Source organism: Anarrhichthys ocellatus, unplaced genomic scaffold, assembly GCF_004355925.1.
Source record: "Anarrhichthys ocellatus isolate YVR2014 unplaced genomic scaffold, GSC_Weel_1.0 scaffold26, whole genome shotgun sequence".
NCBI classification, from domain to species: domain Eukaryota; kingdom Metazoa; phylum Chordata; class Actinopteri; order Perciformes; family Anarhichadidae; genus Anarrhichthys; species Anarrhichthys ocellatus.
The window spans coordinates 4,067,351-4,080,429 of record NW_022280056.1 but is presented as its reverse complement, the minus strand read 5'-3'; the positions used below and the strand labels follow the sequence as shown (position 1 = coordinate 4,080,429).

The window sequence follows — 13,079 nt, the reverse complement described above, 5'->3', positions numbered from 1 at the left end:
GTCTCTGTATTAATAATACAATATTATAATATCACACTGAAAGAAGGTCATTCTGCATAATGAGTACTTTTTACTTTTGATAATTTAAGTGTATTTTGAAGCTGTGACTCCAGTACTTTTAGAAGGAAGTAATTAACTACTATTACTCAAGTACTTAAACTTTTACTGAACATTTTTCTGCTAATTTACACTTCTACTCTACTGCATTTCAGAGGGAAATATTACAATAGTACTTTTACTCCACTACATACAATATATTCGATAACCTCCGCAGATTCAGATTAATAATACAAAATATAATCATCAAATAAATTGAGCCTCGGAGGATCAAGCGGATAGCTTCAACATTAAAGTGATGAACACATTAATGCATCAATAATTATATTACAATAATATAATATATGTTATTCTCATAGACTGGGCCATTCTGCATGATGAGTACTTTTACTTTTGGTACTTTGAGTATATTATGATGCTAATGTTTTTTGTACAGTGCTTTTACTTGTGAAGTAATTTTACCTTCTATTCTATCTTCAATCACAGCATTAAATACACTAAATTTAACTTTTTCTTATTTGTAAAATGTTACATTATAGCATCCACGCGATGTGTGATGAATTTGTCTATGTTAAATTAATAAATAAACAAAAAACGGACTATTTTCGAGCAGAAAATTGTCCGGAAGTGACGTGTGTCGATCGGTGGTGTCAAAGGTCACTAAAACCTTCTCGGCTTCCTTTCCTGCTAGCGGTGGCCGTAGAACAGCATCAGTGAGTGAAATTTCCCTTCCAACAATCTTCAACCATCGCTCCAAATCTGAGCATTTTAACCGTTTTTATCGCACCACACTTACGACAACGACTCCTTTAGCCAAGACGAGTTGTTAGTTTCGTGTATTTTTGATTGACAAAGGGAGAAAAATGATTGTTTATATCGCAGCGCTTCGTCTCCGTAGCGCTCATTTTCCAACATGGCAGTTTCCAACTGAACCGCCTTGTTAAAGGGGGATGATTATATGTGTTAAGACTGTGTAGGGCTCCATGTAGTTCCAATACAACTTAAATGTCGTATTCATAACGCGTGTAAGAGTGAAATAAAATGTTTTAAGCTTTAGAAACGTTATGCTAGCCCTTCCCTAGCTGGATGCTAATGCTAGCTTAGCTTGCTAACCAAAGCAGCAGCAGCACCACCGAGCAGGGGACGTTTAAACGTTTTCCCCTCAAGTTTCAGCGTTTTATTTGGTCTTGTTGACACCAGTAATGTTGCTTGTGAGGTGTTGAGTTATTCGTGGTGACACAGAGGTTTGACATTGTTTTAATTTGTTGCAGAAATGGGCAAGTTCATGAAGCCTGGGAAGGTGGTGATGGTCCTAGCTGGACGCTACGCCGGGCGCAAAGCTGTCATCGTCAAGGTAAAAACATGTCTGTGGGTGTGATGTGGTGTTTAATTAGTCTCCAAAAAACACAACAGATTTCCCTAAACACGTAGATACTTAGCAGACATGCACTCATTATTTTCCATGTTAAAATGTCAAGTATACAACATTGTAGGATTGATTCAAAGTTGTGTATGGTTTGTGTCTGCCTTAACCCACAGTCCCTTTTTTGTTGTCTCTTTTTAGAATATTGACGATGGCACAACCGACCGTCCTTACAGCCATGCTCTGGTCGCAGGCATCGACCGCTATCCCCGCAAGGTGACCACAACCATGGGCAAGAAGAAGATCGCCAAGAGGTCCAAGATCAAGGCCTTCGTCAAGGTGTTCAACTACAACCACCTGATGCCCACCAGGTCAGTGTCTGTTGTCTGCACTCATTTCCTGTGATTGAGTATTATATTGTCTGTCTTCCTTGTTTTACTGATGTGTAGCAGCAAACTTAAGTGTTTATTCTCCAAAAGTACGATGTGGTGGAAGGTTGATGAAACAAAATATGTCCTGCGGATTAGGTGATGCACTTCAACGCTTAAGATAACGGACACGAAACAATCCTTGTGAAGTAAAAAGTGTATGAGATGAGTCGCTGTGTTAGATTATATAACATGCATTGATTTAAAAAGGCACATTTAGGGCAGGTTGGGGTTAGAACCCAGCCACAAAACTGTGGGAGTTAAAGTGTCAAGATAATTTATCTACAACTACCAAGGTGCATTTTGTTAGGAAACGTCTTGTTGCTGAGCTTGTTTATCTACATTCATTCTAGTCTCTGTTTTGTCTTTGATCACATGCCCATCTAACCTCGTCCCCTCAGCATTACTGGCTTCCTCAGTATTTTAATTGGTGTGAAGACAAACATAAAGAGTAAAAACATGAAGACATTCCAAACATTGACAGATATTTGCTTGATTTTTTTCCTTTTTAAAAGAAGTTTTGTTTATGCTCGGATGCAGGAATCTGTTCAGCTTTATTGTCATATTTGAATTATGTCAAGCTATTGGTAGGTTGTGTGACTGAGATTGGAAATACGATATTGGATGTGTTTTGAAGTAAATAACATTTAAATCACATTTGCCGTCACAGGATGCCGTTCTGGAGCAATGTGAACATAACAAATAATGATACTTAACCTTTTAGATCAGAGCTCAATTACATGTTTACATGAAAAAGTGTTTCGATTTGAACATTTTTCCATGTTTAAAGAGTGTTGTGCCTAAAATGTTCCATTTTAATAAGCTGTATAACTTAAAGTTTAAGTCTATATATTAGATGTGGACTGTAAAACTCAGATTTGATGAGCAGGTTTATAATCTGATTACCAGTTTATCTCACAGCAACCTGTGAGACTCTGAGCTGTGACCAGTGGAGGGTTTAAATAACCGTCTTTCCTCGATGTGCTCGTTTCCTTCAGATACTCTGTTGATATTCCTCTGGACAAAACTGTCGTCAACAAGGACGTCTTCAGGGACCCGGCCCTCAAGCGCAAAGCCAGGCGGGAGGCCAAGGTCAAGTTTGAGGAGAGGTGAGTCGGTGTGACGATGGATTCTCAACTTCAGTGTGCTTCAGACCCACATGTTGGGACATTCAGACTAATAATGGCACAATGGTGTCTCTTAACTATGAGATCCAGAGTTCAGACAGATGTTGTCTCCGTCAATCAACACTGTCATGTGTGCATAATGTTTCTTTTAGTGTAATAATCCTGATGGTAAACAATGCTTCCTAGTTGCTGCATTGTGATCCATAATTTGAGATATTAGTTAAGATAGTTGTTCGTATTCGATGAACTGGTCGCATATCAGGAGTTTCTCCTCTCAGTCCTGTGATGTTTATCAGAGTGAATGTACTGAACTTGTGTTTGTTCTGTTTTCAGGTACAAGACGGGCAAAAACAAGTGGTTCTTCCAGAAGCTCAGATTCTAACTTCACTCGGTTTCACAAATAAATGTTTAAAAATGGATGTTGACTGTTGGCTCTTTGTTGACATTTTCTGTCTTATTTTTACCGTCTCTGCCTCAGTCTGGAGGATTATTGATCCGGTTCACACGATCCTTTAAAAAGTATTTTTGAAATACTCAATGCTGTCAGAAGCTGTAACACACGCAACCTAAAATAACTTAAGTTGTTGAATATATTGACACTAAAGTCAAACTCTTGTGATCACACGATGGTGAGAGTTCAACCTTTTCTTTCTCAGAATGTATCAAAGTATTTATTTTATTGAACTGGAACAAATAGATTTCTACCTCAAGGCGAACCTTCATGTCTCTCTAAACAAGCTCTCAAACGTTGCTCTACACCTACTTAGTAGTTGGGTATTGAGGTTATGTCATATACATTATAATGTAGCTACTATGTTGTAAGTCAGGTACAATATTTAAGTGCTGTATTTGAAGATGAGCACCAAGTCGGTATCCGTATCAATGTATGAATTCTACATTAAATTAAATGCTTTGTAGTCCCTGTACGTTCTAGGTAAACACGCGGGTGATTTACTTTCTTACATTTTATTTGTCGAGCATTCAAAAGTTGAATAAGTAAAGAATGTACTTTGTTTAAAACACCGGTTTGGTTTCTTAAAACTAGTAGTTTTACTTCATGTACATTTTAGGAGCGGTGGTTGAAAGTAACGAAGTACATAAAAGTAAGTTCATTTTAGAGGTACTTCACTGGTGTACTCGTATTGTGCATTTACTCCATCTTTCATGTGAAAACTTAAGTAGATTTATACTTTTTTTTTTTACAAACCTACATTTATTTAAAAAGAAAGTTGTACTCAATTGAAGTCTAGATCAGATCAACTTTAAGAGTAAAATTCTGCTGACAGTTCACTAATTATACAATCTATAATAAAACACTTGTGCAGGTCTTATTTGCATAAAGAGTACTTTTAATTTGATATTTGAAGTACATTTCTAATATCTACTTGAGATTCAGAGTTTGTACTTGTAACTGTTTTTACTGTGGTACTTTTACTTAAGCAAAGGATCAGAGTACTTTTCCCACCGCTGTTTTATGAGCGTGTGTACTTTTACAGTAGTGGAATGTAACAGAACAACTAACTGGTCATTTTGAGGTACAAGTATTTCCATTTTCTGTTACACTTTTATTGAATAACTTGTTTCTTTGAAGATTCATACTAATATAAATCAACTAATAAATAAAATATTAGATTCGGGGACCCAACAGTTTATGAAGATGTTAAAATGAGCCCAGCCGTTACCATTTGCAACATTAGTGATGAACACATTAATGCATCAATACTTATAATCCAGTAATATACAGTGGGTACGGAAAGTATTCAGACCCCTTTAAATTTTTAACTCTTTGCTTCATTGCAGCCATTTGCTAAAATCCAAAAAGTTCATTTTATTTCTCAATGTACACTCGGCACCCCCATCTTGACAGAAAAAAACAAATGTAGAAATTTTTGCAAATTTATTAAAAAAGAAAAACTGAAATATCACATGGTCATAAGTATTCAGACCATTTGCTCAGTATTGAGTAGAAGCACCCTTTTGAGCTAGTCTTCTTGGGAATGATGCAACAACCTTTTCACACCTGGATTTGGGGATCCTCTGCCATTCTTCCTTGCAGATCCTCTCCAGTTCCGTCAGGTTGGATGGTGAACAGCCATTTTCAGGTCTCTCCAGAGATGCTCAATTGGGTTTAGGTCAGGGCTCTGGCTGGGCCAGTCAAGAATGGTCACAGAGTTGTTCCGAAGCCACTGCTTTGTTATTTTAGCCGTGTGCTTAGGGTCATTGTCTTGTTGGAAGGTGAACCTTCGGCCCAGTCTGAGGTCCAGAGCACTCTGGAAGAGGTTTTCTTCCAGGATATCTCTGTACTCGGCCGCATTCATCTTTCCTTCAATTGCAACCAGTCGTCCTGTCCCTGCAGCTGAAAAACACCCCCATAGCATGATGCTGCCACCACCATGTTTCACTGTTGGGATTGTATTGGGCAGGTGATGAGCAGTGCCTGGTTTTCTCCACACATACCGCTTAGAATTAACGCCAAAAAGTTCAATCTTGGTCTCATCAGACCAGAGCATCTTATTTCTCATAGTCTGTGCGGGCTATGCGGGCTTTCATATGTCTTGCACTGAGGAGAGGCTTCCGTCGGGCCACTCTGCCATAAAGCCCCGACTGGTGGAGGGCTGCAGTGATAATTGACTTTGTGGAACTTTCTCCCATCTCCCTACTGCATCTCTGGAGCTCAGCCACAGTGATCTTTGGGTTCTTCTTTACCTCTCTCACCAAGGCTCTTCTTCCACGATTGCTCAGTTTGGCTGGACGGCCAGGTCTAGGAAGAGTTCTGGTCGTCCCAAACTTCTTCCATTTAAGGATTATGGAGGCCACTGTGCTCTTAGGAACCTTGAGTGCTGCAGAAATTCTTTTGTAACCTTGGCCAGATCTGTGCCTTGCCACAATTCTGTCTCTGAGCTCCTTGGGCAGTTCCTTCGACCTCATGATTCTCATTTGCTCTGACATGCACTGTGAGCTGTAAGGTCTTATATAGACAGGTGTGTGCCTTTCCTAATCAAGTCCAATCAGTTTAATTAAACACAGCTGGACTCCAATGAAGGAGTAGAACCATCTCAAGGAGGATCAGAAGAAATGGACAGCATGTGAGTTAAATATGAGTGTCACAGCAAAGGGTCTGAATACTTATGACCATGTGATATTTCAGTTTCTCTTTTTTAATAAATTTGCAAAAATTTCTACATTTCTGTTTTTTTTGTCAAGATGGGGTGCTGAGTGTACATTAATGAGAAATAAAATTAACTTTTTTGATTTTAGCAAATGGCTGCAATGAAACAAAGAGTGAAAAATTTAAAGGGGTCTGAATACTTTCCGTACCCACTGTAGTTCTGAAAAGGGCCATTGTGCATAGTGTTTACTTTTTGTACTTATATACACACGTATTTTGTGATGCAAATACTTCTGTACTTAGATTTTGAACGCAGGACTTTTACTTGTAGCAGAATATTTCTGGTATTGCCACTTTTACTTTATTTAAAAGATCAGAGTACTTCTTACACCAGAGGCTTTGAATGTAACTTGTCACTACAGCTGATATGTTTTCTGTCTGATAAATAATGGGGACTAGTTAACGCTGCGCAGTGATCTGTGACTCAAGTGTTTCTGTGGACGGTGTGAGCATGCGCGACAACAGCGGCAGAATATGTCTAACAACAATAATTACAATAAAGCGTGCTAACTGAGGATGCTCGCACAGACTGGTCATTAAATATTACAATAATAATAAAGTAATTATTAGTTGTGATAATCAAAAGTAAAATCCACTCCCAGTCCTCTCATGTGCTTTTTTAAATGTAACCAAAAGCACCTGAATGCACCACAGGGCTGCAGCGCCCCCTGATGGCGGAACGAGAGACGTTCAGGGCGGCTGGGAAAAAGAAACCGAAAGAGTGAACAGTGACTTCACAGCACAGATCGTCGACTGGAGGTGAGTTCTACAACTTTTTAACGAAGAACTAAAAACAAAGCCACGTTTAGTCCAACACATTAAAACAACGATAACATGAAAGTCTTCAGATTCTACAAGTCTCGTTGGTCGTGACGTATCTAAAGATATTCTGACGTATTTAAAGACTGTTTTAAGAGGTGTGAGCCGGTTTGTTGATCTGGAAGTAAGGCCTAAAATATATCTTTGTTAGTTTGTCGTTTGACAGTCTTTTTTTTCCTTGTTGACGCACGTGTTAAGTACATTTATTACACGGACTTTGACTGACAGCATGCAACAACTAACATGTTTTGATTTATTCCAGTTGACTTTCACTATGTCTTCAGATGAGGTGAGACGTCATTTTCTTTCTTCAAGTCTTCATGTTGTTGTTCTTCCTTGTTGTTAAAGAAACGTATTACACCAGATCATTTACCACATGTATCTGTAATCTTCCTGTTACATACTTTATGTTTTATCATATTGTTGCAATCAGAGGTGGAAGAAGTTATTGCTCAGAAATAATACGATAAAAGCGTTAGAGGTACTACAGTGTAGAAATACTTTGTTACAAGTGAAAGTACAAAAGGATTAGCTTGAAAATATACTTAAAAGTGAAAGTACTCATTGTGCTGATTGGCCCAATTTCACAAAGTATATTTTATTGAACACATATTGATGCATTAATGTGTCCATCACTTTATTGTTGCAGCTCATGAAGGTGGAGTAAATTTAAATGACTTTTTATACTGCTGGGTCATGAAAAGTATAAAATGGAATCAAATTAAAATACTCATGTAACGTACAAGTACATCCAAACTGTACTATAATACTACTTTCACTTGTAAGATTATTACTAACATGTCTACTTCTCTGCATTATACACTCTGGGTCTTGTTGGATCATTAACATTTATGTTTATATATCTGTTTTATTTCTTTGTGTTTCAGGATTTCTCTTTGGTGATGGACGACCAGAAGCCGTCCAAGGACAGCTTGCAGCAAATCAAGGCTTCAATCACCAACTACAAGGTGCAGTGAAGCTCATCCGAGTAGTTTAGTGTTCCAATATTAAACAGATTATACTTACATAGTTCAACTTGTATATGAAAACAGAATATACAGATTTAGAAAAGAAATATCTGTGACATTTAAATTAAATATTGATGAATTTTGATGTATACGAGATGTAACTCACACGGATAAAAAAATACCTAAATGCCATATTATATTCTACACAAGTTTATTGTCAAAGCAAAAGGCACTCTTGACATAAAAATCCCAAATTATTATATACATGGTAATGTATGTACACAATGTAATATGGTTTTGGGGACGTAGTATGAATATAATCTGTGTGATAGCATTTAAGTGATGTCGAAGTGACACTGTACATGTGAAACATGCTGAAAGTCAACGCCCAATAATTGTAAAGTTATTGAACAAGAAACAAAGACCAGATGTTAGTGAACGCAGCTTGTGTGTCCACAGAAAAGACATGAACAGCTGATCCAGGAGCAGCAGGAGCTGGCCGCCAGCAGAGACGACCAGCGAGACATGACTCAGAAATGCAAGCAGCGCTCCGACAAACTGATCCAGGATCTGGAAGAGTACCAGCGCTCATACGAAGCGCAGATTGAGAAGGAAAAGGTATGGAGGACGTTCCTCTGAGAGGAATAAATGTAGTTTTAGGAATTTTCAACGAGAGGATTTTCTAAGCTACAGTCGGAACTTTAATAAACAATAACCTTTTGTCGTATTTGCTGAAACTGTCACTGTATCCTGACAGTAGTACATCATAAATCAGGTGCCTCTGCCTCCCTTTAGTGCTCCTGATGGTACTTGCACTATTCTATCAAAAGAAAAGCAGCCAATCAGAGCCGAGGAGTCTGTAAAGCTGCTGTCGATCACCGCTCGTGACGCTCGTGACGCTCCGATCAAACTGTCTAACAAGGCAGAGCTGATCAAATATGAATCAGTATTTAGTTACTGCATTGCCTGATTTTCACCTCAAATGTTCTCGCAAACATATTTAAGTTGCTGTTTAGCTTTCAAACTGACCGTTTCTTCTTCGCTTCCTAGTTTGACAGTTTGATTGAAGTTCACAAGCTTCACAAGTCGTGATTGACAGCTGCGTTAGAGACTGCTCGGCTTTGATTGCTTTATTTTTATTTGGGCGTTTTGGAATCTTACAAATGCCATAAGGAGCATTAAAGTCAGGCAGAGGAACCTGTTTGTTTCTTACAGATTATCTGCGGCATGTTCACTGACAGTTTGAGCCAATATGAATAAAAGTTATTTGTTACCGACTGTAGCTTTAAGATGTCTTGAATCAGTTCAGGTGACGTAACTGTGGGATTTAAACAACATATAATAGAATCAAGCTGGTGCAGCTCTGTGGGTTGAACTTTTGGCCCCACCCCAGATGTTTCCCGTCAGCTGTTAAAGTTAAAAACATGTGACACTGATAAAGGTGAAACCAGGAGTGAGTCACATCTGACAGTTTCAACCAACTGAGAATACAAAAGCAGCCCAGAGATGAGCGAGATATCAATCTTCTTATCTTACTCTCGGTCAAAAAGCAAATAAGCAATTTCCTAAAATGTCACTCAATAAACTGCCAAGTGTTTATTATTCAAGAGTCGAATAACCAGAACTATTAAAATATCACAAACAATTGACAAATAAGCAAAAACGCATGTACCTGAAAGGTTTACCAGTGAAAAGTTGAATATTCTTCAGTGTATTAATACTTTAAAGCAATTACTTTAATCCAATTTTATTAAAGAGCGGCTTTAAGAACCGTTAAAACATGGTTACCAATGAAAAATGAAAAGAAGAAATGCATTATATAAAAGCAGTGAATACAAATATAAACATCAGAAAACGTACAATAAAAATACAATAAAGGGCTTTGCTTAACAAACTTTCCTTTTAAATATGTGCACCATTGATTGGAGGTTGCTTTCCACTTTGTTGTAGTTGAAGTGTTTCTGTCCTGCAGTCTCGGGTGATCTCGATGAAGCAGGAGGAGAGCGGGTTGATGAAGGAGATCCAGAGAATTGAGGAAGCTCTGAAGAAGGAAGAGGCCAAAAACGACCATCTGCAACAGCAGGCTGACGTACGTTTGTCCCAATTTAACACGCCGCCGCCTGCAGCCGGTCTGTCCCACGACCCTGTGTCAACCCGTCCCTTTTGGATTTCAGGTGTTCACTGCTGTACCTGAGAGGCCGGTGGTCTTCAGGGGCTCGTCAGGAAGCAAAGCCGACACATTTGAAATGAAGCCTCGTGTAGTTTACCCGATGGAGGGCGGCACGGCACTGATTCGATTTGATGAGAAAATAGGTGAGTTTGTCCGGAAGCTGTTTTTCATTCATCTGCATTCGTTGGAGGAAGAATCTGTGTGTTTGTTTGTAAGATTTTCCAGATTAAAATCGTTTAATTTCAAAGACCACAAACCAGTTGATGCACGGTGACTGTGGGGCTTCTGGGAGGAAAATATCTCTCTGAATGGGGAATACCGTCATGTTCTGTCATGCTGGACTGGTAGTAGCTGATATTTCTCCCGTATTCCTCCTGTCATCAGTGGCCGATAACATCCTGGACATTCAGAAGCACCGGGTGGCTCTGGGATCAGACTGCAGGATTACTGTGGAGGCCCGGCCAGTTCAGCTGATGCTGCCCTGGCTGGTGGAGGTACAACAGATACCCTCTTCACCTCCCCCTTGAGTGTGATCAGTATCAGTATTAAGTGCCCGTCTGTCTGTCCTGCAGATTGACTCTGAGGTGAGTCCTCAGCACATATTGATCTCCAACCTGCCCAAGATGGATACTGACATGCTGCTGTCCAAGCTGGAGATCCACTTCTCCAAGAAAAGAAACGGAGGCGGGGAGGTGGACAAATGTGAACTGCTGCCTGACTCTGAGCATGTGGTTATCACCTTTGTGGAGAAAGACAGTGAGCAAGCTTCTGTTCTTATGTGTTTGTGATGGAGAACAGCTGAATGTTATTTGTGGGGAATTCACTTTGGAGGTAATTATTCAGAACAATTGGAGACTACAGCTGATCGTAAAATATGAATCCACATGTATTTTGAAATACTGTTGGTATTTAATGCATCATTTGTAGGGTATGCAACTGGAGAACTACTTTTTCCACTGCGGCTGGATGGAGTGTCTGTTTTAGTCTGAATCCCAGCTGATGAAACTCTTTCTACCATCAGTTGCCAGAGGTTTGACAGAGAAAGAGCACCATGAGGTGGAGCTCCAAAAGAAGAAGCACAGAGTCAGGGTGACTCCTTTTCTCAACGGAAAGATTACAAACTTAGAGGTGAGCGTTGGGAGAGGAGCAGCTCTCCACGATGTTCTGGTGTTGTCACTTTCTTAAGAACATGCTGGAGTTGTAATAGTATTTTTTTTCCCCCTTCCAGACCAAGATGGCGGTTTGTCCTCGGACGGTACTGCTGACGGGAATACCCGACGTCATGGAGCAGGAGTTCCTGCAGGATATGCTGGAAATCCACTTCCAGAAAAGAGACAATGGCGGAGGAGAGATCGAAGGCTTCCTCTACAACCCGCTGGATCAGCACACCTCGGCCCTGTTTGAGGGCGTCTCCACAGCGCGAGAGGAGTGAGATGTACACTTATCACCTCTCAGGTTCAGGGTGAGATCATCTGATGCAAGGACAGGATCCATGCATCATCTCGTACTCTGTTTTGTAACCTGACGGGAGTTTAAATAATTTAGTACAAAGTAATGTTCTAAATTATGTGTAAAACTGCCAGACGTATTTTCTCGAGAACAAAATCTCTCAACTCCCGTCGCTACTGTTTATCAATTCTGAATTTTAAAACTTAAACTATATTCATACGTAAAGGATTTAAGTCTCGTTAATCAAAAATAGAAATCAATGTCAAATACAGTGATTATAATGTTGTAATTATCTCATTGATCAACAAGGAAACCTTTTGCAGTTTTATTACATACAAATGTAAATAGCCTGCTGTAACACATTGTCTGAGTGTAATTAAACTGTTGATAAATAATGAAACGAAAAATTGTTTTTGTTTTCTTCAGATCGGTGAAAAAAATCTAAAACTCACAGGAAATAGTTGATTTGCTTTCTTGTGGTGAGTAAGCTGAAGTTGAAGCAGCTTTCTAACCGCTAACAACTCGAGCAAGAAAATCGATTTATGCATTCCCCAAAATTTCAAACAATTCCTTCATATTGATAAACATTCAGAGTTAAATGCTTTTTGTGATAAGCGTTCAGTTAGCAAATAATTCAAATTATTTTTACAGCCCAAAGTTAAAATTTCTCAGGGCTTTACCATAAAAGCCATATTGTGACTTTATTACATTTTCATGTTATATTACACCATAAAGACTTGAGCTCAATAAAGAGCCCCAATAGTGAAACAATTCAATTACCAAAAGATACTGAGCTCAGATCAGGTTTATTGTAAAAACATTACAGCCGAGTAAAAGCAACACATTTAAAAGGACTACACTGACAGAGAACCCTGCTACACCGCCTAGTGCACACACTGGAAACAAATCAAACAGCAGCAGAAGGTCCAGAGAACAACAGGCTAACAGGCCGAGGTCAGGCACTTGGACAGAAGAGAGGGACAGGTGTGTACAAATACATTCAAAGTAAGGAAAGCTAGAGAGGGAAGGACATGAAGCCTAGAAAACCGTAGAACACCGGTGACGCAGTCAAGTACCTTGGAAGACAATTCTAATTCCATATCAAGGTGAGGACAGATATCATTTAAAAACCTCTGAAATAAAAGCACTGTTTGTTACATTGTTTTCATAATGATTACACACAAATTAGTGCAGGAGTAGCTTCCAGCGTGTAACAGTCCTCTTCTACAGCGCGTCGTCCGATCGTTAGACCTTCGCAATCTCAACCTGAAAACCAACAAACATAAAATCCGCTCCGCTGAGTCACGCTCAGATCCCCGACATGAAACAAGGTCAGTGCAAACTGACGTGGCCCCTGGTAACAGCAATACTCTCTCAGATCATTATGTACACGACAGTAACACCGCATCTTCCTATGTTGCATATGCAAATACTCCTCACATGTAACAGTTAAAGGTTATTAATATAAAAACTTATATTAATAACCTTTAACTGTTACATGTGAGTTTTTGATACACTTGATGAGAAAC

At 39.2% G+C, this 13,079-nt stretch overlaps 2 protein-coding genes across 3 annotated transcripts; both read left to right on the top strand.

Moving 5' to 3' along the window:
• Positions 1-717: 717 nt before the first annotated feature.
• On the top strand, positions 718-3,394 carry rpl27 (ribosomal protein L27). The gene is made up of 5 exons (XM_031862103.1): positions 718-770; positions 1,329-1,411; positions 1,622-1,791; positions 2,847-2,957; positions 3,309-3,394. Exons 2-5 carry the CDS (start codon positions 1,331-1,333, stop codon positions 3,355-3,357), a joined length of 411 nt encoding a protein of 136 aa, XP_031717963.1. The 5' UTR covers positions 718-770; positions 1,329-1,330; the 3' UTR covers positions 3,358-3,394.
• Positions 3,395-6,851: 3,457 nt separating this feature from the next.
• Positions 6,852-11,945, top strand: ifi35 (interferon-induced protein 35). 2 transcript variants are annotated; one of them, XM_031862094.1, is made up of 10 exons: positions 6,852-6,903; positions 7,226-7,252; positions 7,851-7,931; positions 8,391-8,549; positions 9,904-10,020; positions 10,106-10,244; positions 10,486-10,595; positions 10,674-10,857; positions 11,123-11,229; positions 11,330-11,945. In XM_031862094.1, the coding sequence occupies exons 2-10, from the start codon at positions 7,238-7,240 to the stop codon at positions 11,531-11,533; spliced, it is 1,116 nt and encodes a 371-aa protein (XP_031717954.1). In that variant the 5' UTR covers positions 6,852-6,903; positions 7,226-7,237; the 3' UTR covers positions 11,534-11,945. The 2 variants fall into 2 exon arrangements, with proteins under 2 accessions (XP_031717954.1, XP_031717953.1); XM_031862093.1 differs by lacking the exon at positions 6,852-6,903 and having other exon boundaries at positions 6,912-7,252.
• The last annotated feature ends 1,134 nt before the right edge of the window (positions 11,946-13,079 follow it).